Source organism: Cladophialophora immunda, assembly GCF_000835495.1.
Source record: "Cladophialophora immunda strain CBS 83496 unplaced genomic scaffold supercont1.7, whole genome shotgun sequence".
Taxonomy (NCBI): domain Eukaryota; kingdom Fungi; phylum Ascomycota; class Eurotiomycetes; order Chaetothyriales; family Herpotrichiellaceae; genus Cladophialophora; species Cladophialophora immunda.
The window spans coordinates 1,574,077-1,598,552 of NW_015622547.1; the positions used below are offsets into that span (position 1 = coordinate 1,574,077).

Sequence of the window (24,476 nt, forward strand, 5' to 3'; positions counted from 1 at the left end):
ATCATCATCAAGCACCATGGACACACACGATGTCTCAGACGTTCCACAATATGTCCAGCTCCTATCAAAGCAGCGAAAGAATCTCCAAGATGCCCAATCTCGCAAAGGACAGCGCCCGCAAGCAAGACGATCCCGAGAAGAAATCATGATGAAGTTCATGTTTAGTGTTATGATGAAGCAGGCTGGACCAAACCTTCAGTACAATATGAGGTCGTCATTCGTTCCCCCAGCCTATCCTCCCTGCATCAGCCCCTTCTCCGACCTCAAGAAAATCATGATCAAAGATCTTCTTCTTGAGACCCACCATAGAGGCACCTACCTTCTGGTGAGGTCGACTACCCCACCAGATAAAATGAATGCGATTATGACCATCGTGGAGGACGAGCTCAAGGACGTTGTCATGCTGCAGCTGTACTATCAAGAGGGGGATAATGACTGTGCGATCGAGGATATTGCTGGAGAAGGGATGATCCTGATTGTGCGAGAACCATACTTCAAGTTAATGTCTGATGGAGAGCATGGGGTCCGTGTCGACCATCTCTCCGATGTCATATACCTTCCAGTATATGATGAGAGAGTCCCGAATTGCTGGCAGACAAAAACTGCGGAGTTTATCACCTCAGCAGATGCTTGGAAGACTAAAGGAAATGATCACTTCAAAAAGTCCAAGTACAGAACTGCCATTGAATGGTAAGTCTTCATGAAAGATCTCCAGGGGCTCAAGCTCAGCAGTTCAACAGCTACACGAAAGCCCTCGATTGTTCCCCAGCCGCAGAAGAGGCTCAAACCATCAAACTCAACCGGTCTCTCGCCTTCCTGAAGGAAAAGCAGTTCGAGGCCGCTCTTGCCGATCTGGAATCCTTGCAATCTCCTCAACATGCCACCGAGAAAGCTCTGTACCGCAAAACCCTGTCTTTGTACAACCTCGGAAGATATCGAGAATGTTGTGAAGTTCTCAAAACTCTCCGTCTTAAGTATCCCGATAACGAAGCAGCCAAGGACAAATTCAGTCAAACCATCCACCGTCTTACAGAACAGGAGAGCGGCAGGTACAACTTCAAGCAGTTGCGCGCAGAGGCCGCCAAATTACGCCCGCCGCACCTGGATCATTCCACATATGTAGGTCCAGTATCCATCAGAAAATCGAATGGTCGGGGACGCGGCCTCTTCACCACAAAGGCAGTCAAGGCCGGCGAGCTACTGTTGTGCGAGAAAGCTTTCGCGCATGCCTTCGTCGATACTGAAAAGGCAGGGGGCTTGGAGAATGTGACCATTCTGGTAAACTCGGAAACCAGCTCCATGACTGTGGGAGCTCAATCAGAGCTCATCAACTTGATCGTCCAGAAGCTGTATCGGAACCCCTCTTTGGCAACAGTCATCACCAGCCTTCATCACGGCTCGTACACGCCTGTCAATGTTTCTGAGGTTGATGGCACGCCGGTGGTTGACACGTGAGAGACCCATTATTTCGTCGCTGGCTCAGAGGTGGTGCTGACTATCCCAGATTCCTCGTCGAGCGTATCATAAACCTGAACTGCTTCGGCTGTCCACTTTCGTCTCGCGAGTCACACCTGCGTACTATGGATGACAAGGCCGAACAAAAGGTCATCGCGAACGAGAAATTATTCCACTCTTGCGGTATCTGGCCTATGGCATCATACATAAACCATTGCTGTTACAGTAACGCCAGAAGGGCCTTCATCGGAGATATGATGATAGTTCGCGCCACGCGAGACCTCGCGCCTGACACCGAGATCACATTCTGGTACCACATGCCTGATCCTATCCGTTATGAGGAGCGACAGAAGAAATTCCGGCATTGGGATTTCAAATGTGACTGCATCATATGCCAGGACGACGAGACCACAAAGAAGAGTGTCTGGCAAAAGAGAAAGAGTCTGAGGGCTGATGCTCAGAAATATCTCAATTCTGGCAAAAAATCGGATGCAGCCCGGATTGAGACTATCCTCGTTGCAATCACTGCCACATATCCTCGACCCGCATCTGAAGCGCCTCGTCTGTGTGTATGGGATGTCCAGCTGGCTCTTGCAAAGATGTATCTCGACCATCAGCAAACAGTCAAAGCCGTCGAAGTGGGACTAAGATCTCTGGAATCTCTCGGTTATGTCATTGATGGTGGGAGACTGCCACGCACTGTGGGCACGCCCATGGCTGTGAAGCAGTGGGGGTTGATGGAGGACCGTCTCATCGAGTGCTGGATGCTTCTCTCTCGGGCTTACAGCTTGGTGGCGCCAGATCTCGAGAGCCAGGCGACTGGGTACGCCAGGACTTCGTACAAGATCTGCGTTGGGGAAGATGAGAGTTTTGACGAGACATACGGGAGGATTTTCAGGCAGCCGTAGTTGTCAAGACTGGTTCAATGCTTCACGATGGACATGGACGGTTGCATTAAACCTACACGTGGACTGTGATAGATTGGGGCAGTTACTGAGCGATGTGCCAGGAGGGACCTACTGGGCCTTTTGCCGCCTGGAGGCAATTCAGAGTCAGACGTGCTTTCAATGAAGCTGATCGTTCAGGTAGTTGAACCTCCCGGTTCGAGATCAAAGAAACAAGAGCCATGGCATCGATTTGGCCAGTCAAAAGCTACCGGATAATCACACATCTGTTGATAGTCCCACATGGCAGACAGCCTGCCATCGACGTCTGGAGACAAAAAAAAAAGCGCCAATTCAGAGCGCCAGAGAAGTTTCCGATTCTTGCGCTCATAAAATCCCTTCCTTCAAACTCTGGTCCCACGAATGTCCGTACACCCTGAAACAATAGCACGCCGCCGGGCCTTCAGAACTATTACCTAGTTTACACAACAAGTCGCCCGTGACTGCGTTGGTCTTTCCGGCTTTGGCGGTAAACAATACCCCGATGGAAGAACGCACCAAGCAGTGAGCCTTGAATGGTACAACAAAGACACCTAGACGTAACACTTGATGCAGCTTTCAATGTCGTTGAAGGTATCTTCGGGATTCTGATTGCAAGCGTTGCTTGCCACGTGCTGGCACAGAGCACTCGCGAAACGGAAGTCGGCCTCACAATCGGGGCATTGATACATCAAGCCGTCGTACAATTCGTTGACATATCCGCAATCTCTGATATAGCTATCAATGTCGTCCCTATCAATGCCACTCTCGCAGTTACCAGATTCGAGATGGATCATCATCGCAGAGAATTCGGAGAACAGGCGGTCGCAGCCAAGGCATTCGATCTCCAAAGGGAGGTGGCTTCGCTTGTGCTATCAATGGCGTTTCAGGTCAGTTCGTCCTCAACAGACTGCACACGTCGAAACTCGGACACGGACCTGCATCAGATCGTTGACTTTGCGGAAATACTTGCCGCAATCCATACACATGTTATGAACATCGACATCGTGGGATTCGAGTAGGGCTGCAGTGCTGAAATCCAAGTCACAGGGCGTGCAGATATTGTGACGGGGGGAGTTGTCCACATGGGCCTGGCGCGCCGCAGGCGAGACAAACAGCCACTGGCACCGCTCACACCACTCGCCTTGGTGGACTTCGGCATTACGGCAGTGATTCAAGAGGCCATTGATAAAGACGAATTGTCGATCACAGGGAATGCAGACGCAGGTAGCCCCTTCATTGAGAATTTGCAGCTGATTTTCTCTGACCATGGTGATGGCACACTTTTGACCTGGTGTCGCTGTCCCTAACAAGAGGACAGTGAGGTTGGAGTGAGAGCTATCCGCAAACGGGGGCTACATAGCACCTAGGCAACACTAGGTCGGTATTGGTGCGGAGCAGCTTGGCAGAGTGCAAACAATGCAAATACTGCAAACTCTTCAAACACTATAACCGCGAGCTGAGTGAAGTTACTTCCTCATTCGTCGTGAAAGAATATCTGATTTTGACAGCCTCGTTGCATGGATCCATGCGTAGCCTTGCCGGAGCTCGGATGCGGGGAAGTGCGCGGCTTACTTCATAGTCCATAGAGGGACCATGAAACGCACCGAGTCTCCAGCTTTTTAGGCGCAGGGAACATCTCCTCCATCCGCAAACTTCTCGAGCCATCTCAGCCCCAGAAAGACGTCATATACACAATTTGCGCTCGGAACTTTGCCCCCCAACTTCCTCTGAGAGAATAAATCTTCACGGATCTGACTTTGTCGTGGGAGTACTCGGTGGACAGCTCCCTCTCCCATCTCCCGTGATGGCTGCTCAAGTGCCAGCTGCATTGAAGACAGCCGACATTACCCGCTTCGCCCACCGCGCAGCCCAACTCGAGAAACCCAAGCCTATCATAGCATACTGGTGTATGCCTCCTACCCTCCTTCAGATCTCCAACGGTGATTAACCTGTTCCCAGGCGAATACTGGATTGTCAACCAAATCCTGTCCAAGGGCCTTCACAATGCAGACCAAGAGAGCTTGGTCTACACGACAACATTGATGGACAAGCTGGAGAAGGTGCGTCTTGAGCTACCGGGGTCATAAGCCTTGCTGATCTTCTGTCACAGTTCAAGTCTGAACATGCCCAAGAACCTGCGGTGACCGACGATATCGTGGGAAAAGCATACGTGGAACAGTTTGGTCTGGAAACATTTGAAAGGGCGGACAATGCGGTGCGCGCAAACAAGGCTTCAAGGCAGACGGCGGACACTTTCCAGGCTTCAGCCACCTTTCTCGACCTGCTCCAGATCTGGGGTGCTGTCGACCCCGAAATTGCCGCCAAAATCAAGTTCGCAAAGTATCATGCCTTGCGGATCGCGAAAGCGTTGAAAGCTGGGGAAGATCCAAATTTGTCCAACCCCAAACCGCAAACTCCGAGTGAGGAGGCTCTCCCTGCTCTGGACCCGGATGATGCAGAGGTGAGGGCGTTAGAAGGAGGTAGGGAAGTCACTAAACCAAGACAAGCCTCTGTTGTTGAAGTGCCCGACGAGGCCGACAAGATCCAGAGAAGCCTTGCACAGAAGTCACTGCTCGATGAATCCTTACATCCCTCCAGAGACACATCAATGCCACCTCCAGCCACCAAGCAACCTTCAGTCGCTGACGTTCCTGACGAGGCAGATCGTATCCAGAGCGAGCTTGCTCGTCAATCATCCATCGACCAGTCACTGCACCCATCGAGAGCGCCTTCTGTTCCACTGGGGAGCGACGTTTCTCCTTTACCGGAACAAGATCCTGCTTCATTCTACACCAATCGGGCCGATCCAGCTGATATCTCTCCACTGGAGCCTCCCTCTGAGCGGAAACCTTCAATAGGAGGTAACTATTTTCCTGTGGTACCATCGGCCCCAGCAGAGCCGGTTCTCCCATCGCCACCAGCAACGGTAGGCGGAGCTGCCCCAGACTTGCCCTCTGCACCTTCAGGCCTCGGAAATATCAACACAGATATCCCTCCAGCACCGTCAGAACCGTCTCTTACATCCGCGAGAAGCGAGCTCGGCGCCGCTCTCAATCACCCACCTCGTCACCAATCTCCTCCACTTCCCCCTCACCGCCACGGCACCCCCCTTCAACAAGCCCCGGTCGATCATACTGCCCAGATCCCTCCCAATTTCCAACCTCAAGTCCCACCTCCTCAGCTTCCCATCAATCCGCCACAAGTACGACACGCCCGTGGTCCTGTACCACCTATCCCTCATCAGCAACAAGCACCAAGTTCCATAGCAGCGCCGTCGCCGATCCATCCTACGCGAATGGCAGTAGTCCCACCTCCCCAATCTCAACCAGTCAGCGTTGAGGTCGATGAAGAGGCGATCTTGAAGGCGCAGAAGCATGCCAGGTGGGCGATTTCCGCCTTGAATTTCGAGGATGTGCCCACTGCAATTGAGGAGCTGAGGGGAGCATTGGCCTGCTTGGGCGGGATATGATTGCGAGACACCATGGAATCCACGTGTTGTTGCCTGATACATCCGCCATCGAACGTCCGCGGAGTTGGCAAAGCTAGATGTTCCATCCGCGGCCTATTGTGGAATGTACGTTTCCTTGAAAGCAACATGTGTTACTCACAAGAACACATGCTTTGGAATCCTCTGTGCTGCAGTCTCACGGGTTTCTCTTGCCCGGAAATGCTATGCCACGGCGCACCAGGCACGGTATTCGAATTGACATCGCGGTCATTGCCGGAAGTAGCTAAGTGGTCAACCATTGGGACCTGCATTGAACCAGATTCCTGACTCGAAACCATGCCGCATCCAACACCGAGCGGTCTTTGACTGGTGAACCTGCCCGTCACGAATCAGCTGAACAGGAAAGAAACTCCGAGGACGGCATGCCGTTGATTTTATACAGCGTAAAATTGCCGGTAGCGCTCACCTATACACTACCCCTGCCATGCCTTACTACAATACCTTGCCTTACCCTGCACTGTTTGCTTTTCTCAAACAGCCGTACCGCCGCTCGGAAGGACCGAGACAGCCGGCACACGGAACGAGTCTGAAGACGCAAGACACGCAATCGCCAGCAAGCAGAGAGACGCATGAAGGACTGCAGATTCCGATCATCGAGAGTCAGAAGTCTCTGGGAATGACAAAGGTCGCGAGAACAACGGCTTTTACAAGCGTGGGAGCACAGCCACCCTATTATGGGCGAGCAAGGTCGGGGGCGCGACGGAGTCAAAGTTCCTGGGCGAAATGGGGGAATATGGTCCTGGAACCGAAATGAATTGAAATGAAACTCGAGATGGGATGAAATAGTAGGAACGAGGATTCGCCCTCTTCGCAGTCCTATTCTACTTTTGCGCTCCTTTTTTTTTCTCTGGCCTTTCTTTCCCATGTTCTCTCTCCTCGTGATTCGTCAAAAACTCATCGCTTTGCCACTCAAGGCACGAATGTCCAATTACCTACAGCACCTAAGTACTGTAACTTCTGTCCCCTTCCTTGATTGATCAGATTCCGCTTTGAACTCGTGATGGGAGCAAGTTTGGTCTCAGCGGGTTTGTGGCGACCTCATTCCGTACGCATGACCAGACGGAGTTTGCGTTGCCCAACCTGCAAGTTCGGATTCAGAACGAAAAAAGGGTCGTGACGTTGATGGTATGTAACCGAGCAACTCGGTCGCTGAGGTTCAGTCAAACAAATCTCCTGCTCTCCTCCTCACCCGCTTTTCCCTGACCGGCTCGTCGAATAGCTCCTTTCCTTCGTTCCCCTTGCTGCTCCGACTGTACTGATTGGGAAACAACTCCTTGACTTCCAAAGCGCGGCCCTTGATACTCAGCCCTCCGGAGCCTTTGATGCTGAAACCTCCAGGACCTCCATTCTCGGATAATCCTTTGATGGATAGGCCGCCAGCATTGCCGCCACTTGACGGAAACAATTCAACTCCCGCATTTGACGCCCCATTCCTCATTGACTTGGTGCTGTCAATCGAAATACTCTTTCTAGCAAACCTCTCCGCGAGATTCTCTTCATTCTTGGCGTCCATGGCATGGCTTCTGCGGTGATTTGAGCGAGGGGAGGTTTGTGCGGCGGATATTAGATCAGCCTTCAGTCGCTTCGCTGCGGCGGTATTGGCACGATTTTGTGTGGCATCGACGGTCGGTCTAGGTGGTGCAGGAGCTTGATCGGTCGACATTGAGGTATCTGCATCCGTAGCTTTGTTGGGAAAGAGTTCCAGTCTATCAGATCGTAGACCACCACCGATCTTGGAGTCTGAGGTGGAAGATTCAAACAGTTCCTTTCCTGCGTTGGAGCGGAAGCGGTCACCGCGATCGCGATAGCCTCTCCGTCGAATCCGTCTATCATCGTCTGAATCTGAGATGTCGATATCATCGCTGCTACGTGTTCGCGCGCCTGGACTGGCGCTCCGTCGTCTCGTCTTTGTGACGCGCGAAAACAGATCTCGTCCTCTTGCTTTGTTGAGCTCTGTGTCCGTCGTGGGTGCATCATCGTACATGTTTGCCGAGAAGCCCCCGGCATCATCTCCGGTCGCACGGTCGTTGTCTCTCCTTCGTCTGTGGAGTTCGCGGTCGTCAAATCTTCTACGCCGGTAGTCACCACGACTGGTTTCGAACTCTCTTCGCATTCGCTCCGTGGGGTCTTGGTCGGGGTGCATGAGGTAGTATCTGCTTGCATCTCTAGCACCTTTCTTCTTCCTGTCACCTTGCTGAGCAACGCGAACCGCAAGCATACTTCCAGGCCTACTGGCCAATTGTTTCGCAGAGCGCAGTTCGAACGGGTTATCGGCCAATTCTTCGATCGTGATGGGATTGGCGAGGAACGCCAGCTGCGCTCGTTTCGCAGTGTCGCTGTCGTTGAAGCAAATGTTCGCCGAAGTATCGTCGATCCATTGGACATGTACGTTGTCGCCGACTTCACTAAAGTGGTCGTGTACAAAGGCAAGGATGTCGTTTGTGTGCATTTCGTCGACGCCGCGAATATGGATTTTGCTCCACTGCGGCTCGAGAGCGGGATCTTCGGTATAGATGGCCGGGATGAGGTTGGCGGAGTCGGTGGTAGCGGGCGCACCGGATGGGACAAATGAGGGTTCTTCGCCTTCCTGTATGGGTGATGAGTATGTGTATACGTCTTCCTGCTGGGTGAGGGAGATATGCGGGTGATCGTACTTCAAGTTCGAACTCATTATCAAGAGGTGGTCCCTGATCATCCATGTCCATGTCAATGTCGATATCCATCAGATCGGCGTCCTGCGCCGCCGTGGACATTGCCGATTGCATAGCTAGTGCCATTTTGTGAGTGGAGGAGGATGAGTTCATGGGGACTTCGGAGTGCCAGGATCAGGCTGCAGTCTGTTTGAAAGAGGAATTTGACTTCTGAAGAAAGGCTAAGAGTGATGGTACATGTTCGAAAGTGACAACGCGAGGCTGTTACGACCGAGGATTGTGAAAAAGCTGCTAGCCGAATAACTAGTTCAAATCAGCCGCGATCTGGCTGGTCAAGCAACGTAAATAGCGGAATGGGGATATGAAAGGTATTTGAGTCATATAATACAGATGGGGTCAAGGTCAGAGGAAGATGACGGCAAACAAAGAAAGGGTTGATATTACATGGTGGGAAATGCGAGGCTCGGAGCAGCTTCGAGCCTCGAAGTCTCAAGGCTCGATATCATTTCTTGGATAATCCCGATTCGGCATGAAGGTGCCGCTGTTTTAGTGCGAGTCTCCTCACCTGTGCAACTCCGCATTTCCCTCCCCGCCGAGCCGACTCCAAGAAATAAATTATTTCAGTCTGACGCCGCCCCAACGCAGTTGAATTATGTGACACTTCTCGGTTGTTTTCTCGTCAGACATACCGCTCGACTCCCCATCAGCTCCATTTCTTCTCGCTTCACAACGAAACAGTAATGGCAAACCTCGGATGATGCGTCCCTATATATATCCGGGCAAGGAAAGTTTGTTGTAAGGCTCTTAGATGAAGGGATCATACTCCCGGTCGCACCTTAGGTAAGACTCAGAAAGTCTGCTTCGATCCAGATCCCATGTCCCATGCTTGTTCGTCTTGATGATCTTGCTCCATGAATGCCATAAAAGCTTTGAGACTGGTCCCCTCCATTCGTCCTAATTTACGCAACGCCATTTCTCCTTCTGTGAGAATGTCGAGCAAGAGAGGGATCTCGATACAGCGGGTGGCCGGGTCCATAGGCGCTGAGATCCACGACGTCGATCTCTCTGCCCTCTCTGAAAACCCAGGCATTGTCAGGGAGATTCGGGAGGCCCTGTTACAATATCAAGTCATATTCTTCCGCAATCAAAGCTTGGAACCCAAAGAATACCTCGACTTCACGGCCCACTTTGGCAAACCGGTCGAATATCCCTTTGTCCGCGGCATTGACGGCTATCCCGAAATCATACAAGTCCTCAAACAAGAACATGAGACCATCAACTTTGGAGGTATCTGGCATTCGGACACCTCCTACTTCGAGAATCCACCTATGGGATCGGTTTTGATGGCCAAAGAGGTCCCGCCGTACGGTGGTGATACGTTATTCGCGAATCAATATGCCGCATATGAGTCCCTTTCCGAAGGACTCAAACAGACCCTCTCCACCTTGAAGGCAGTGAGCACCTCAGCAAAGGCCGACGCCAGCAAGACTCGCGAAGACCGCATCCGTGACTCCGGAAACGCCTCGGCCCAATCCTCGCTGGAGGCGGTTCACCCTGTTGTCCGGACACACCCTGAAACAGGAAGGAAGGCCCTCTACGTCAACGTCGCGCATACCTCCCACTTTGAGGGCTGGACAGAGGAGGAATCCGCCCCACTGCTGCAATACCTGTTTCAACACCAAGTTAAGCCAGAATTCACATGCCGGTTCCGTTGGGAAGTGGGTAGTATCGCCTTCTGGGACAATCGATGCGCACAGCATAACCCAATCAATGACTACCATGGATTTCGCCGGAGGATGTTGAGGATTACCTTGGAGGGAGATCGGCCTGTATGAAAGCTGTCAACGGAGGGCTTGAACATCGTTGGAAGACGCTGCGTCGCCCACTGTTATCAGGGAAGCCCATTAGATGGGTTAGCAGAGGATAGCCGTGGTTCGTGAATAGACTGAAGGATATATGACTGAAGCTCATTTGCAATCAAAATAAGTCTATTTCTCAATGATCCTGCAGAGCTTTCCGCTGCAGACCCGGCCTGCCGTGTCTGATGTCTGATGCTCACCAAGCACGCTCAATATGTAACTATCTCTACCTGGTCGTTGATTAAAATTCCATTTCCATGATATCGCTCCTTATGCTTTTGGTGCCCGTCATTTCGTTTGTCCTGGTTAAAGTAAAACACATGCAACGCAACCCGGCCTTCTTTCACACAGCACAAGCTCTCTGTGATGACCTTGACGCACCCGCCATGACGTTCGCTGCTGCAGAACCCGGTTCCCAATCATCATCACTGTCATCACTTCGGTCCTTTCGCTTGTGGTTGTGGCGGAGATGGACTGGTTCCTCGTTATCACTCATGATGGAATGATCCAATTCGTCTTCATCAGTGGAGCTTTCTGGAGAGCGTTGACGTCTGTTGTTGCGAGATTGCACCTTGAAAGAGGAGGCTCGGGCCGTCTTGCGTCGTCGGGACGCCAAGTAATAGGCCTTCCGTTTGGCTCTCTTGCCTTGCTTCGATGTTGCCAATGGCGCTTTCTTATTTCTTCGTTCGTCAAACCTCGAGCGAGCACGGCCGACGCGATTCCAGTAATTCTTGACTGCACTGTACCCAGTTCTTGTGACGCCGTCGTGGATCTGCATACGATGAAGAGCCTCCCGAAATCGTGCTTCCCCTACGAGTCGTCGCTCGCCGTTGATGTTGAGCATGTGGCGGATGCATGCCTCTTCTTCCCACAATGCCCACGATCGTCTTGGTGGCCTAAGGCGAGAGGAAGCGACGAGATGCGCAGGGGCGGGGTACGGCATCAGCTGCTCTTCCTGCTCCTCTTCACCGCCGTCATCATCGCCTCCAGCTTCATCGGTGCTGTTGTTGGAGCCGGGTGAGTGGGTGTTGCTGCTCGAGGTCGAGCTAGGACCAGCCTGAGAAGATTCCTCATTGGAGGTGGCGTTGTCATCGTCTCCACCGTCGCTGTCATCGTTGCTCTCCCAACTGTGGTTGCCACCGTTGCTGTCACTCTCTCTGCCATTGTCACTGTCGTCACCCTGCTCATCATCGTCTTCATCTCTGTCTCCGTCGTCTTGACCCTGGTACACACACATGCTGCCCTCTTCATCGACAGGCTGCCCATCATCCACAGCATGTCGCAATGCGGAGCCTTGTATGTCACCGTCTGCTTCTTCGAGAAACGCTTCACCGGCAGTTGGGGTGGTCGCATTCACGAAGGCGGGTACGCCGTGTGGATTTTCGTTTTGCGCGATAGCCCTGCTGAAGTACTCCGACAAGACAGCACGCTCTCCCAAGTACCTGGACAGGGCGTCTGGATGAGCATCGAGATAGTCGAAAACCTCGTTGTCGTTAAGAGGGAGGATCTGGACCACTGGGCGGGTGGTACTCGCTACAGCGTCCAAGAAATGGGACTCGTTCACGTCGGTGAAGGACATCTTGAAGGCTGATTGCTAGAGAGACGAGAAAGACAAGAAACAAAGATGCAAGGAGCTCATGGTCGGAATATATAAATATATATAGGCTGCAGACCTTCTGAAAGAGTCATCTTGAGGGTATATATACCATATTGCGGTCAATCGGCCGCATTGAGTCCATTCAAGGATAGTGATGGGCTGAGCAAAGGCCTGTAGTTTCAATAGGAGCAATGTGACATTCAGTATGTCGGCCTGAGGTATTTTTGACAATAGAAATGAATGAATGCAAGCGGATCGAACGTTGTCAATGTCCTGCCGGACCCAGCTATCCGCGCTTGAGACATTTGATCAATAACAGAAGTCGGTATTGAAGAGGGACAAGGCTGACCGCCAAGGCTCAATACCTGGTGATTGATGTCGAACACATCTCCCTGCGGTAGATACCATGATTGACTTGGCTTTAAATGCATTGTCACTGCAAAAGGACTTTGTTTCCTAGCCTTGCTGCCCTGTGCCATGTCTGACCACAGTGCTTTCACTTGTACGTAGACGCGGCGGTGAATGCTAGAGTGAAGAGCCTAGGAATTAACGCGGCTGATGGACCGCGCATGTGCCAGACATGGAGGTAAATGAAGATGTTAACCAGTCGCATGTGAAGACGTCTAGAAGCAAGACAGTACAGAGCAGAACTGGATAAAATCGAGGTTCGACAATACTGCAACTTGGCTTCGTGCAGTCCACCGTGTATATATCGCTGCTCTACGGTGGAGTTTCTATTCACGGCTGTCAATCTCCCGCACCGCTCAACTGGGCTAACGCGCTGCTTCCTTCGTTCATGCATGCGCAAAGTCAACCAAGCTAGCCATGCCATGGCCCAAGCTGTGGTCATCCTCGACAAAGGATGAACCTGAGAACCAGAAGTCCCTCGCTGAGAAAGCCACAGATTCGTCGGGCTCCGGCGCAGCTGGACCCATTCGGCAACAACCTGCCAAATCCGTCTCTTCGCAATGGAGAGTCTTCACTCAACCCGAAACGATCCTTGCTGCAGCTGTACTGACGACAGCATCCGTCGGCGCCTACAAATTCTACAAGTCTTATCTCCGCAGAATACCACAAGCGATCAACATCAGTCCCGGGTTCCTTCGCCGAAGGAGCATTGTAGGTCAAGTCACGAGCGTGGGAGATGGAGATAACTTCCGAATGTATCATACCCCTGGGGGAAGACTGGCTGGTTGGGGCTGGTTCCCAGGGCGGAAAGTGCCGGCGAACAAGAAGGATTTGAAGGACCAAACGGTACATCGTTGTAGGTCACAAACTCGAGACACTGGGAACTGACGAGGGGACCAGATACACGTCCGTCTTGCAGGGATCGACGCCCCCGAACTTGCTCATTTTGGACGCCCTGCACAACCTTATGCGCAAGAGGCGCTTGATTGGCTCACTGCATACATCATGGGTAGGCGCGTTCGGACCTATGTCTACAAGGCAGACCAGTACAGCAGAGTGGTGGGCACTGTCTACGTGTGGAAAGGCCTCGTGCGGCGCGACGTCAGCCTCCAAATGCTTCGAGCTGGGTTTGCTACGATCTACGAAGCGAAGTCGGGTGTTGAGTTTGGTAGGGCAAAGGAAGAGAGGTACAGAAGGGCGGAATGGTGGGCGAAGACCAGGAGAAAAGGCATGTGGGCTGGGGACAGGAAAAACTACGAAAGTCCACGAGAGTACAAGACGCGGTATGGCGTTGGAGCTCCTCAAGATGACACGAAACAATGATAAGAGGACGAAACTGTGTCTGGCTTGGAGCGCGGCGCTTGGGCTTGGGATGTGTATCAACATGTTCAGAAACAATCTGTGGCAGTCAACCCGGCCTCGCTTTTGCTTGCGCCTCCCATAGCCTGTCTGTTTTGTAAGGCTGAGATGGCATCACGTGACAGAGCCTGGTTGATCTCGGCCTTGAACCTGTCCTCAATCTTTCCTTCATTTTGTCATCAAGACTCTCGCCAGAAATGCCCGCCACAGACTCACCACCAGTCATTGTAGCCCGCTTCCTGAAAGCAAACCATTACAACAAGGTTCGTCATGATTGCAGAAAGCCTCGCGTACAGAAGTGATTGTCTAAGCCGGTGACTCCAGACTCTCGAAGCATTCCTCGCCGAAGCAGGACTCCCCGAGGAAGCGGCCATTACTAATCCTGGCGACTGGACGATAGAGAAAATCCTCGAAGAGAAGAAGCAGTACGATTCCAGTCTCGCCTTCGAGAAGAAAGGCGACGAAGCCGATGTCGGTTGGATAACACCAGCTCCGTCCAAGGCGGTTGAGCCGGAGGGGTTCCCTGTCACGTCAAACGTCCTCTGCGTGAGCGGGTCGAGCAGCAGAGACAATGAGGACGGGGTTGTCTTCGTCACTGCCGCGGACCGCTCATGGTCCAATGTCTCGACTACACCGCCATTTGCGCTGGCCGGCTCGATTGATAATGCCCACGGAAGCCCGATCCTGTCCATCAGCTCTCTGGACGAAGGGTATATCTTCTCGACCTCCATGTCGGGACAGCTGATGTTACATGATTCGCGGGGTCGATTGCTCGACAAAGTACGCGACCATCTCAAATATGCTGTGCAGGTGGTTTCGGGATATACTCATCAGGGCCGATGGATCGTGGCGACAGCAGGGTGGGATCAGAAAGTCCACATCTACGCTCCTGAACATGAGCTCGCGGGGAACTTCCAACCAAGCACGACGTCGGACATTGCTGCCGACGAACCTTTCATTCACGGACTGCTTCGCGACCCGATCCACACCATCACAATGCCCACGAACCCGGAATCTATGGTCCTGGTTCGAAATCCAGATACTCACGATCTCTACCTGATCCTATCCCGGCGCGACTCTACGTTCCTTTACTACTACTGCATCACACCCACGTCCGATGAATCTTCTTCCTCCCGGAGCAGCGAAGTCACATACTCGGTTCAAGAGACTGGCAGGCAGAATCTCGCGCCGCACTCCAACGCTTGGATCGCATTCACCCCTTCGTGTCTTGCTGTGTGCCCAGCGGATCCTTCCCTGTTGGCCGTTGCAACGTCTCATCTTCCACACATGAAGCTTCTCATTGTCCGGCTCCTCTTCCCCACGTCGACCTACAACTCTACCAATTCCATCGCCTTGGACAGCGAATCCGAACCGCAAACCCAAGCCTCGCAAGCCCGCGCCGCCCTCGCGCTGCAAGACCGCGAAGACGCCGCGATAAAACTGCACGTGACAACCATGGCTCCACAAACCCCTTACTCTACGCCGCAGGTCGTTTGGCGACCTGGCGGGAAAGGCGTGTTTGTGAACGCGGACGACGGGGTCATCCGCGGTTTGGACACACATAGCGGGAAGGTCGTGACTGTGCTCAAAGGACATGAGGTCGGGAGTAAAGTGCGGACCTTGTGGGCGGGATGGGAGGCTGCTGAGCCTGGCACGTCCGGGTATGGCAAGGAGAAGAAGGAGATCCTTGTCAGTGGTGGATTTGACAAGAAGGTGTTCTTCTGGAGGGTCCACGCTGCTTAGATGGGTGTTTCTGACCAAGAGCAAGACACGATAAGACGGCGGAGTTGTTGCATATTTCTAAAGAATTAGAAAGGAATTCGATACATGGTAGACAGCTTCTTGGCCTTGCCTTCAGGTCCAGATCGGCGTTCTACTCTTCTGTATTCTTTGACCTGCTTGACATTTGCAGTTAACTGTTCCAGTGGCAGAATGCGAAAGTGTCGGCAGGGCAAGCAATCTGTGGCTTCGGATTTTCCCTGGTGCCGTGTCACATCTTCTTACCTCCCAACCCCCCTTCCGGGTCCAGAATGTGCTCCATGCCCTGAACCCAACTCGAGTTTACCCCCAAACTTTGACATTGCTCTATCGTCTTGCAGTGTAACTGCGTCCGGTAAATATGCCTGGAACGCAGTGTCCTTCACACAGCATATTCCATGGGTTCACGCACTAAGAGGGCTCAATAGGCTCCCCTGAGTAGCTCGCTGTCCGAGAGTTCGCTGGGTGGACAAGCTCGAGGAATACCTCCTCAAGTCGCAAGGTCTACACCCCTGTCTGAACAGGAACACTCGCTCGAACACAATAATAAACGCTGGCCAGTCATCGACATTTCATAGGCATGACTGGAGTTTCGTGCTGGTCAGTCCCTTGCGATGAGCCGGTATGCTGCACTGCAAAGGATGATAAGGTCTGCAAACGGGGACAAAACATACTCGGGCCCGAGCATTGGGAAATTGTACGGCCTAAAGCGAATCGTGAAAAAGACTGGTAGAGACTGGATGGTTTGATTAGTCTTCTAGAGAATTTTCTAATCGACGCCGCGAGCGAAGAATCCTCGTTGCGAGGATTTATTTGCCGGCACTTCGGTGACTTCGTGGGCCGTCTGAAGAGCGAGCCGCGGGGCTCCGGCGACGGAGCTCAAAGACCACGGTGCCCCTTTTCCAGTGAACCACCTCTCAGCCGAATTGTCTTCCGTGTCCGTTGAATGTGGTCAATGTCTCTAGATGGTTGGGGGAGGAAAAATTGCGCGGAGCATCGCGGCATCCATGGCTGTCCGTGAGCCGCGTCCAGGGAAAGGTGATCTTCGACCACCGGCGACGAAAGTTGGTATTTCACTCAGAGAGGTCCAATCTCGCCACCGCCCACGACGAGTACAAGGTCTGACAGTAGCATCAAGTAGCTTAATCGATAGAGCCAAGTCTTGGAAGAAGATATGAAGGTGGTCACCTGGGTGATGTTGACGCGCGTCGGGTGGAGGAGTCTGACCGGCCGATAGTGCTGTCATTTGTGTCATTTGTGTCATTTGAAACTAAGCCTCGGCCATTCCCCAGGGGCACTGCCGTCCAGGCACATGCAAGGATATCCCCAGTGGGCGCATACCACTCCTTCATTCTTCTTGTCTCTCGCAAGTGCCTGAGTGCGGCATCGAGGTGGTCTATCGCTCCTTTCTCAGATTCCTTTGTTGGCTCCAGTATGGATACCGTCGAGGGTGAATTCACCACCAGGGATGGCACGAAGCTCTATACCAAAACATGGAAGGTACGGACCCAGCCGGAAGCGCCGCTCTATCACGAATCAACCAACTCATCTCGATGTGTTGTTGATGGATGCTCCTGCAGAACCTCTCTGACGCTTGCCTCTGGCCAAATCTAGCCCCGAAGCGACGCTGTACAGGCTGTTTTGATCTTCCTCCATGGATTCTCCGATCATATCAATGGTATAGAGGCCCCGTGACGCATGCAGCTTACTGAGAGACTTACATCTTCTAGCCTACTACGATCTCTTCCCCACTCTGAGCTCGTCGCCCTTCAGCATTGCCGTCTACGGGTTTGACCAACGGGGTTGGGGTCGATCATGTCGTAAGCCTGCAGACAATGGCAACACCGGCCCAACAATAGTGGTACTATCTGATCTCCACGACTTTGTTCTCCATGTGGCATCACTACCGGAAACCCAAGGCAAGCCATTCTTCCTGATGGGCCACAGCATGGGTGGAGGCGAGGCTCTGTGCTACATGCTTTCCACTTCCACGGACTTTTCCAATCGACCCGCGTTCTCGGGGCTGCTTCTTGAGGCGCCTTATGTTGAAATACATGCGTCAAACCAACCATCTTTCTTGAAAGTTCAGGCGGGCAAGTTAGCTGCCATGCTTCTGCCACACACGCAGCTCAAACAAAAACTAAGCGCAACATATATGTCCCGATCAGAGAAGGTCTGTAAAGACTGGGTGGAGGATCCGCTGTGCCACGACACTGGCACACTCGAAGGGCTCAAAGGACTCTTGCAAAGAGAGTCCGAACTCTCGCATCTCTCTCATGGCCGCACCGTACACGGCTATACGACCAAAGCCCCTTGCCCGCTATGGTTCTCTTTCGGCACCGGCGACCGGATCTTGTCGTATATCGCTGCGCAACAACTCTTCAACGTCTTGGAAGCGCCCAACAAGGACAAAACGTTCAAGGCATATCCTGAGGCATATCACAAGCTCCACGCTGAGCCCGATGGAGTAGGCGAGCAATTTGCGAAAGATGTGGGAGAATGGGTCCTAGCACATGTCAACAAACAGGCTGAAGTCGCTCAGGTTGGTCAATCACAGTCCGAACAGACGGCAGACGGTGGCTCATAGATCACAGAAGGCCAAGCTATGATAGAGACCACGCCGAGGAGGTGCTCATCCGACCACAAGACTGGGGTGCAAGGTTCTCAATTCGGCTTGGGAGGGTGTGCCGCCTTGCGAACCTCACAAGGCTGGTTCCTGCAGCTGACATGGGCACATGGGAACCAATGGGCGCATGATTTGCACGGTGATGACGTCTAGATTACATAAGAATGCGCCTTTCCATATTTGTACTAGCGTTTTGTTGTATTTACCTCCTTGCCTACCGCAAGATTGTCAAACCTGCATTCACCCAAACATCCTCATTGTCCAGGTCCATAGTCTCTAAAGCCACTTGCCGTCTACATTATTAGCAATGTCCCGATACACCGTCTTCAAGTTTCGGCGAACTGCATCGCGGACGTGTCCATCTCAAAGAAAGCCCCGCGACACCTCCAGCCTTGGCTGACTTGCTTGTTACACCGGCCACCTGACCCCATAACCAGTCGGCTGAGACATTCAAACGCTCTACTATTGTGTCTTGAGACCCTGACAAAGAAGATGTTGGATGTTGAATATACATCACAATGCCCATCCAGAATGCCCATGCGGCTTGCCAAAGGATGACCCTCCCAGCAGGTAGGCGAACAGGTAATTCAGCGATCATGGGGAATTGGTGTTTGCCTTGTCTCAGAAATTCCTTTATACTCCCTGCTCCAGCCCGCAGAGTTGGCAAACCGTAAGTGTTTGTGCTTGAGTCCTTTGTCGTTTTGCTTTGGCCCTCTACAGTCAGAGTCTCCTGCCTTTAAAGCAAATGCTCGTTCGCAAACATGGATTCTCCCCACCGTGATTGTCATTGCCCGCACTGTTCCACCGGTTCCAGCAAACGCACCCAAAGCCAACAACCAGTGCCTCATCCAGGGGAACAAACGGTCAAGGTCCTCAAATTCTCCGCCCGCGACGTCTTCCCTGTCATCAGAGTCTTGGATGCTCCTGTGCGTCTCGCGTCCAGAATGGCCAAGAGCATGAATCCATTTCCCATCCGCCTCGAGAGGAATGTTGCCGCCCCGCCGTATGAGAGAGGGTGGACCTACGTCGAGCGCAGAAACGGTCAGCTCTGTGTGGTGAGAAATCGGAAGGACGTCTTTCGCCTCCATCGGCCGTCGAAGAAGAAGAGAGCCCCGCCACCTCCGAGAGACACGGGGCGAGAACCAGAGAGACACGTGATTATTGTACACGACGAGGATTTGGATGTCATCAATCGCCATCACCGTGTCCGTCCGGAAGGAGACAGGCTGTTCGTGGAGGTAATTCAGGAAAGAGATGGGCGAGGAGACCCGGGCGACCACGGCAATTCAGCCGCTCGACCGCGCCCGAGAATCGAGGTCCGCAGACCTCTCAACGCGACACCGCCCTCGTCTCCAATCTTCGAAGCGCACCACGGCGAATCTTTCCCCTTTCGAATCGTGCACAAAATTCCCGTGGACCGAGCTCGCCTTCGTCGTGTCAGGCCTGTCCAAGTCATCCACGACCCTCTCCAATGTCCTCCGCCCAACGATGCCAATGACGACGACTGCTACGAGGAACTCTTCGATCCGGTCGACCTACCCGCCCGGGAGCCCCGACCCTATCACATCCCGGAACCCGAGAACTCTGTGTGGGATGAGGGCATGAATGCATGGGTTGTCCGACGCTCGCCGAAAGTGAGATTTTCCTGAGGTCGCAAGGACGGCAGAGCCAATCGACTGGTGGAGGATACCCAGGATCTGAGATGGGCGCGAACTCTGTATTGCACTACTTACCCCAGGCGTCGACCCAACAGCCGGACTTTCGACGTGGAAAGAGAAATCAAACACCCCCTTTGTTCGATTCGCATGCTGCATTGTTTATTCTTCCATAGAAGACAATTAATTGCCTTCCCTCACTGACGCTAGCACCAGTCGACTGAACAAATGGGTGAAACTTCACAGCAATTCTTCGCATGTCCAGTCTTCATACCTTTCGCAGGGTCAGCGTCGCGTATCCTGACAGTATTGTTTCAAACGACTCACCATCCGTCAGGCAAATAACGGCGGACAATGAGAGGAATCTTTTTCTGATTCAATTCCTTGATCGCGATTTGCAGTGGATCCGTCTCGCCCTCTAAATCAACCAGGACAGGAGCGTTCATGCTGTCTGGCAGTTAGTCGCCTCCATCGCGACATTATCTCACAGAATGCCCCAGCTATTTACCTGATCTGCAGCGCCCTAGTACCAAGCACTCTTGCACGCTCATATTTCGTCATGTATGGAGTAGTGGTTCTTTTGTCATCAGGAATCTTTTTATCGGCGTCGCTAGAAGGTTTCTGGACGTTTTGATTGGGATCGGCCGACACAACGGTCCTCTCGTCGCCCTCTTCCTCCCGAGCCCGAGCCTCGATGGCTTCCACGTCGACTTCCGCATCTGGAGGCAGTTCGTCTTCAACATTCTCCTCAGGTTCGTAGAAGGTATCGTCAGGCTCATCTCGGCCGTACCTGTATTTGAAAACAAATGTGTTAGAGGCAACGAGTAAAGGGCGCTGGTGGAATGAAACCGCGCAAAGTCGCTTACCCGCCGTCGTCACCGTAGTCCGACATTCTCAGAACACAACGCGAAGAGACACAGTGAGACAGATCCACTCAATAATCATAGTATTCAAAGAGGGGTGATTGATAGAGTAAGATTGGTGCTGTGCATTGCACTTTGCGCGCAGAAAATAAAAAAGTTTTGGATGTCGCAGCCTTGTCCCGCTGCTCCACGTGACAGCCCTTGGCGCGCCCCACAACAACCTCCAGCCTCGCAGAAAAGAATTCCACTGTTGGCGACCCCACACTCTCCCATTCGTTACCGGCATTGTCTCAAGCCCCTCGTAATTTTCGTCGCGGCCACGTATTTCCAAGATTTTGACGGAAGGCAACCAGGGCGCGGGTGCGCGAAGCCGTCGCTAAGATGCGGGTCGAGTCCGACAACGACAGTCTTGACAAGGACTATGACATGCTCGACTCCGACATTGACGACGACGAGGACGATTTTGAAGAGCAGGTTGACGACACACCAGCTTCAACTCCCCCGTCCGGAACACTTCCTCGCTGTCGCCAGAAAACGCTAAAATGCCCTTACGAGAACTGCGACAAAGCTTTCGATCGCAGAGTAAGGCTCGAGGAACACGTCCGTTCCCACACAAACGAACGTCCCTTCCAATGCCCGCATCCTCCCTGCACGAAAGCTTTCTTCCGCGACAGCCACCTGAAACACCACGTGAAAAGTCAACATAGCAACATCAGGGACTACCATTGCACATGGGAAGGATGCGCCTCAAGCTTCACAACGGGGACAAGACTGCGGCGTCACCTTGAGACACATGAAGCAAAGGAGAGGTTCAGATGCCGTGGGTATCCTGGATGCGACCAGACTTTCCGCAAACAAGAGACTCTGGACCGGCACATATTGTCTGTCCATCACAACATCAAACCTTTTCCTTGCAAAGAGCTGGATTCAGTAACTGGTGCTCCATGCAAAAAGGCCTACGACACAGCCGAGAACCTGCGTTGCCATGTGCGAGCCAAGCATGATACCTCCCGGTTTTCGTGCTCTGACTGCATGGCACAGAATGCCGCCATTCTTGCCGACCCCGAGGATGAGAGGGAAGTTATTCAGGCATCTTTTGCAACCTATGGAGAGCTTCAGGCCCACCTCGCCATTGTCCACCCTCCAACCTGCCAGTATTGCCCGACGTCATTCACCACCAACAAGGAGTTGACGCGGCATCTCGAAATCCAACATGGCATTCTGCCCGAGAAAAAATCAAAAGATGTGGTCGTCTTCACGTGCACTGTCGGAGGGTGCGGCAAGAAGTTCACCAAAAAGGGAAACCTGAATGTCCACATCAAAACAGTTCACGAGAACAAGCGGGATTTTGTGTGCGGCAAGACCGAGATTGCACTTCCCGAAGAAGTCGCCGACCAGCAAGATGTGGTCATTCATGGCTGCAACCGCAGCTTCACCAGCAAAGCCAGTCTCGAAGAGCACGTTCGTACCGCGCATCTGGGGCTGGAATCAAAGCGAATGCTTCGAGAGAAGAAGCGAAAGGCCGACCGTCGCAGTGATGATGAGCATGCAGGCGACAGCGGTGCTGGAGGTGGGCGGCTTAAGAAGCAGCGCCGACCCCGCTCCGACAAGGGCGTCAGGCGGACATCTGCTATGGCTGGTCTAACTGGTGTCGCTGCTGCTCCTGCGGACTCCGTCGCTGGTACGTCGCAGCAAGAGCAGGTTCAACATGGGTTTGTGGATATCCATCCGAAGAGGAGGGACGAAGATGCCGACCTCTCAAACAAGGGCACTCTCCTCTCCGGCTCCATGGTCATCTGTGACGACCACATCTGGCACAACGGCACATCTTACCATTATCCGTCCGGGGAATACCCAACTCTTCTCTCGAGAGATTTTGCCCGGGCGAGCGTTCACGATGACGCTCCGATTGGCGACTTTGTCCATGACGAATGCATGGGTGCGGAGGGTGCCTATGACGAAAGCGATCTGCACTTCTTTGGTGAGTTTGAGCCCGAGACGGAACTTGTGCCGCGCGGATTTGAGTATCCTGCGCCGTGAATCCTGCACATCTTTCACACGTACATAGATTGGAATGCACAGCATTGGCGTTTCCAGGGGATTGTTGCATGTGGGAATCAGCACTGGACCAATCCACCCGGTCCACAGAAAAAGTTCTTGATCGAGCATGGCGTTGGGGAGGGGAACAGATGATCAAAAGCGATGAGGAAAACGGGACGGAAAAGCGAGCTTGACATGGAAACGAGAATCAAATGAACAATGGAATCCGAATGTTTGACGCACTGCCATGAATCCCCGCCTGCGATTCTCTGATAATATCCCCGTTTCTATTTTATTATCTCGGTGAATCTGCATGGCGCACTGTGCTGTGATGTTCCCCGTCGCATACTGCGGCATTAGAGTCTCCACCCTTTCCTGTATATGTGTAGCATGTGGCTATGACATGGCCGACCTGATATGTAATGGGCATTCTGTAGACCCGGCGAAGATGTTTGGTCGTACCTGTATTCCTCGCTTTGCCGGTTTTGTACCATCAGTGCGTCTCGAGATGGACATCTTATGAAAACGAGATGACGGGCAACAAGGGGCACGCGGTCCTCTAGCGAGACGCAGATTGAAGTACAGTGACGGAGGAGGATCGAGTGCTGGCAAGGCTGTCGATGTGAGGCGAGGGCGTGTTGATGAGGCAGCCTCGTCGCCACTAGCTGGAGTCTCCCCCGCCATCTCCGCCTTTCTCCCAAACATTCTTCGTTCACGACCTCCTGCTGGATGTGTGTAACGGAGGATTTTATATATTTTCTGCCCGGTCTCTCCGAGCAAGCATAAATCATATTCACTGACTAACTAAGTCACTGGGGGAAAACCACCCTTACATTCCCACGCAAAGACGGAGGGGCATCATTCGACAACGGATTTTTTGAGACCCTATTGAGAACCACCACCGCACGTTTATAGAGCCTACAATGATGCCGGGCTATGCGGTGCTTTCATAAATATACGTGCGTACACGATACGGGCGTTAGATCCGTCTCACACCCAGTATCGACATGCCATGTTGTGATCCTTTCATCCGCTGAAGGTGGCGGTGACGCCGACACTCGTCTGCCCCGCCGCCTTCTTGTCCAAGGCAATGTTGTTGTTCAACTTGGTCGTCTCCTCATCAATCTTGTCCTGGTCCCCGTTCCCCTGGGCTGCCTCGATCTGCAGCGCCAGCACCTCCAACTGCAGCTTCAGGACCTTGTTCTTGATCTTGCCGTTCTGGAGGGCGGTCGTGTCGGCGCCGTCGCCCGCGGCGTCGAGCTCGTCGTCGAAGCCGCCCGTGGCCGTCTCGGCGTCCTCGGCCGTCACCCGGGCGTCCTTGATGATTTGCAGGTCCGAGTCGGACACGGAGGCGAGGTCGGACGTGTCAATCTACGCCCGTTAGCAAGAAATTCCACTCAAAAGCCTTTTTCCAGCGGAGGGGGGAACCACTAACGGGGAAGTTGGCGTTCACTTCGGCCAGCGCGTTGCCGGCGACGCCGTCGGAGACTTGGAACTCGCTGTAGGGTCGGACGGTGAGGACGTTTGCTCTCTTGGTTCGCACGCCGATCGGACCAGCCGCGGACAAGGCAACGAGGCCCAAAAGAATGGTAGCTGACGAGATGTACATTTTTCCCTTCTGACCACAGAGAGTGAATGGCGAGCAACTCCCAAAAAATGAATGAGAGGAATAAAGACACAGTCAAAGACAATGAGAGAATGGAAAGAGACAGCCCAGCTGTGCTCGATTGTGAAAGAGAGAGAGAGAGAGAGAGAGAGGCAAACCCGACCT

At 52.9% G+C, this 24,476-nt stretch overlaps 10 protein-coding genes across 13 annotated transcripts; 7 read left to right on the forward strand and 3 right to left on the reverse strand.

The window, feature by feature from the left end:
* Nucleotides 1-2,599: 2,599 nt before the first annotated feature.
* On the reverse strand, nucleotides 2,600-3,684 carry PV07_11305 (uncharacterized protein). Its single transcript, XM_016398730.1, has 2 exons — nucleotides 3,317-3,684; nucleotides 2,600-3,250 (listed from the first exon to the last, which is right to left on the reverse strand). Exons 1-2 carry the CDS (start codon nucleotides 3,647-3,649, stop codon nucleotides 2,933-2,935), a joined length of 651 nt encoding a protein of 216 aa, XP_016243292.1. The 5' UTR covers nucleotides 3,650-3,684; the 3' UTR covers nucleotides 2,600-2,932.
* A 192-nt stretch (nucleotides 3,685-3,876) lies between these two features.
* Nucleotides 3,877-6,731, forward strand: PV07_11306. 3 transcript variants are annotated; one of them, XM_016398732.1, is made up of 4 exons: nucleotides 3,877-4,288; nucleotides 4,341-4,441; nucleotides 4,492-4,861; nucleotides 5,045-6,731. In XM_016398732.1, the coding sequence occupies exons 1-4, from the start codon at nucleotides 4,186-4,188 to the stop codon at nucleotides 5,848-5,850; spliced, it is 1,380 nt and encodes a 459-aa protein (XP_016243294.1). In that variant the 5' UTR covers nucleotides 3,877-4,185; the 3' UTR covers nucleotides 5,851-6,731. The 3 variants fall into 3 exon arrangements, with proteins under 3 accessions (XP_016243294.1, XP_016243293.1, XP_016243295.1); XM_016398731.1 differs by having other exon boundaries at nucleotides 4,492-6,731; XM_016398733.1 differs by having other exon boundaries at nucleotides 3,877-4,441; nucleotides 4,492-6,731.
* PV07_11307 (uncharacterized protein) lies at nucleotides 6,631-8,996 on the reverse strand. Its single transcript, XM_016398734.1, has 2 exons — nucleotides 8,544-8,996; nucleotides 6,631-8,476 (listed from the first exon to the last, which is right to left on the reverse strand). Exons 1-2 carry the CDS (start codon nucleotides 8,691-8,693, stop codon nucleotides 7,046-7,048), a joined length of 1,581 nt encoding a protein of 526 aa, XP_016243296.1. The 5' UTR covers nucleotides 8,694-8,996; the 3' UTR covers nucleotides 6,631-7,045.
* Nucleotides 8,997-9,300: 304 nt separating this feature from the next.
* PV07_11308 (uncharacterized protein) lies at nucleotides 9,301-10,506 on the forward strand. Its single transcript, XM_016398735.1, has one exon. The coding sequence runs from the start codon at nucleotides 9,452-9,454 to the stop codon at nucleotides 10,373-10,375; it is 924 nt and encodes a 307-aa protein (XP_016243297.1). The 5' UTR covers nucleotides 9,301-9,451; the 3' UTR covers nucleotides 10,376-10,506.
* A 236-nt stretch (nucleotides 10,507-10,742) lies between these two features.
* On the reverse strand, nucleotides 10,743-11,978 carry PV07_11309 (uncharacterized protein; the record flags this gene model as incomplete). The annotated part of the gene is made up of 1 exon (XM_016398736.1): nucleotides 10,743-11,978. One exon carries the CDS (start codon nucleotides 11,976-11,978, stop codon nucleotides 10,743-10,745), a length of 1,236 nt encoding a protein of 411 aa, XP_016243298.1.
* An 815-nt stretch (nucleotides 11,979-12,793) lies between these two features.
* On the forward strand, nucleotides 12,794-13,941 carry PV07_11310 (uncharacterized protein). Its single transcript, XM_016398737.1, has 2 exons — nucleotides 12,794-13,250; nucleotides 13,305-13,941. The coding sequence occupies exons 1-2, from the start codon at nucleotides 12,822-12,824 to the stop codon at nucleotides 13,725-13,727; spliced, it is 852 nt and encodes a 283-aa protein (XP_016243299.1). The 5' UTR covers nucleotides 12,794-12,821; the 3' UTR covers nucleotides 13,728-13,941.
* On the forward strand, nucleotides 13,935-15,749 carry PV07_11311 (uncharacterized protein). Its single transcript, XM_016398738.1, has 2 exons — nucleotides 13,935-14,026; nucleotides 14,088-15,749. Exons 1-2 carry the CDS (start codon nucleotides 13,961-13,963, stop codon nucleotides 15,504-15,506), a joined length of 1,485 nt encoding a protein of 494 aa, XP_016243300.1. The 5' UTR covers nucleotides 13,935-13,960; the 3' UTR covers nucleotides 15,507-15,749.
* A 1,096-nt stretch (nucleotides 15,750-16,845) lies between these two features.
* PV07_11312 lies at nucleotides 16,846-18,439 on the forward strand. 2 transcript variants are annotated; one of them, XM_016398740.1, is made up of 4 exons: nucleotides 16,846-17,021; nucleotides 17,136-17,199; nucleotides 17,252-18,063; nucleotides 18,116-18,439. In XM_016398740.1, exons 1-4 carry the CDS (start codon nucleotides 16,956-16,958, stop codon nucleotides 18,128-18,130), a joined length of 957 nt encoding a protein of 318 aa, XP_016243302.1. In that variant the 5' UTR covers nucleotides 16,846-16,955; the 3' UTR covers nucleotides 18,131-18,439. The 2 variants fall into 2 exon arrangements, with proteins under 2 accessions (XP_016243302.1, XP_016243301.1); XM_016398739.1 differs by having other exon boundaries at nucleotides 17,252-18,439.
* Nucleotides 18,440-18,908: 469 nt separating this feature from the next.
* Nucleotides 18,909-19,796, forward strand: PV07_11313 (uncharacterized protein; the record flags this gene model as incomplete). Its single annotated transcript, XM_016398741.1, has 1 exon — nucleotides 18,909-19,796. One exon carries the CDS (start codon nucleotides 18,909-18,911, stop codon nucleotides 19,794-19,796), a length of 888 nt encoding a protein of 295 aa, XP_016243303.1.
* A 1,155-nt stretch (nucleotides 19,797-20,951) lies between these two features.
* On the forward strand, nucleotides 20,952-23,009 carry PV07_11314 (uncharacterized protein). Its single transcript, XM_016398742.1, has one exon. It carries the CDS (start codon nucleotides 21,047-21,049, stop codon nucleotides 22,703-22,705), a length of 1,659 nt encoding a protein of 552 aa, XP_016243304.1. The 5' UTR covers nucleotides 20,952-21,046; the 3' UTR covers nucleotides 22,706-23,009.
* Nucleotides 23,010-24,476: the final 1,467 nt, after the last annotated feature.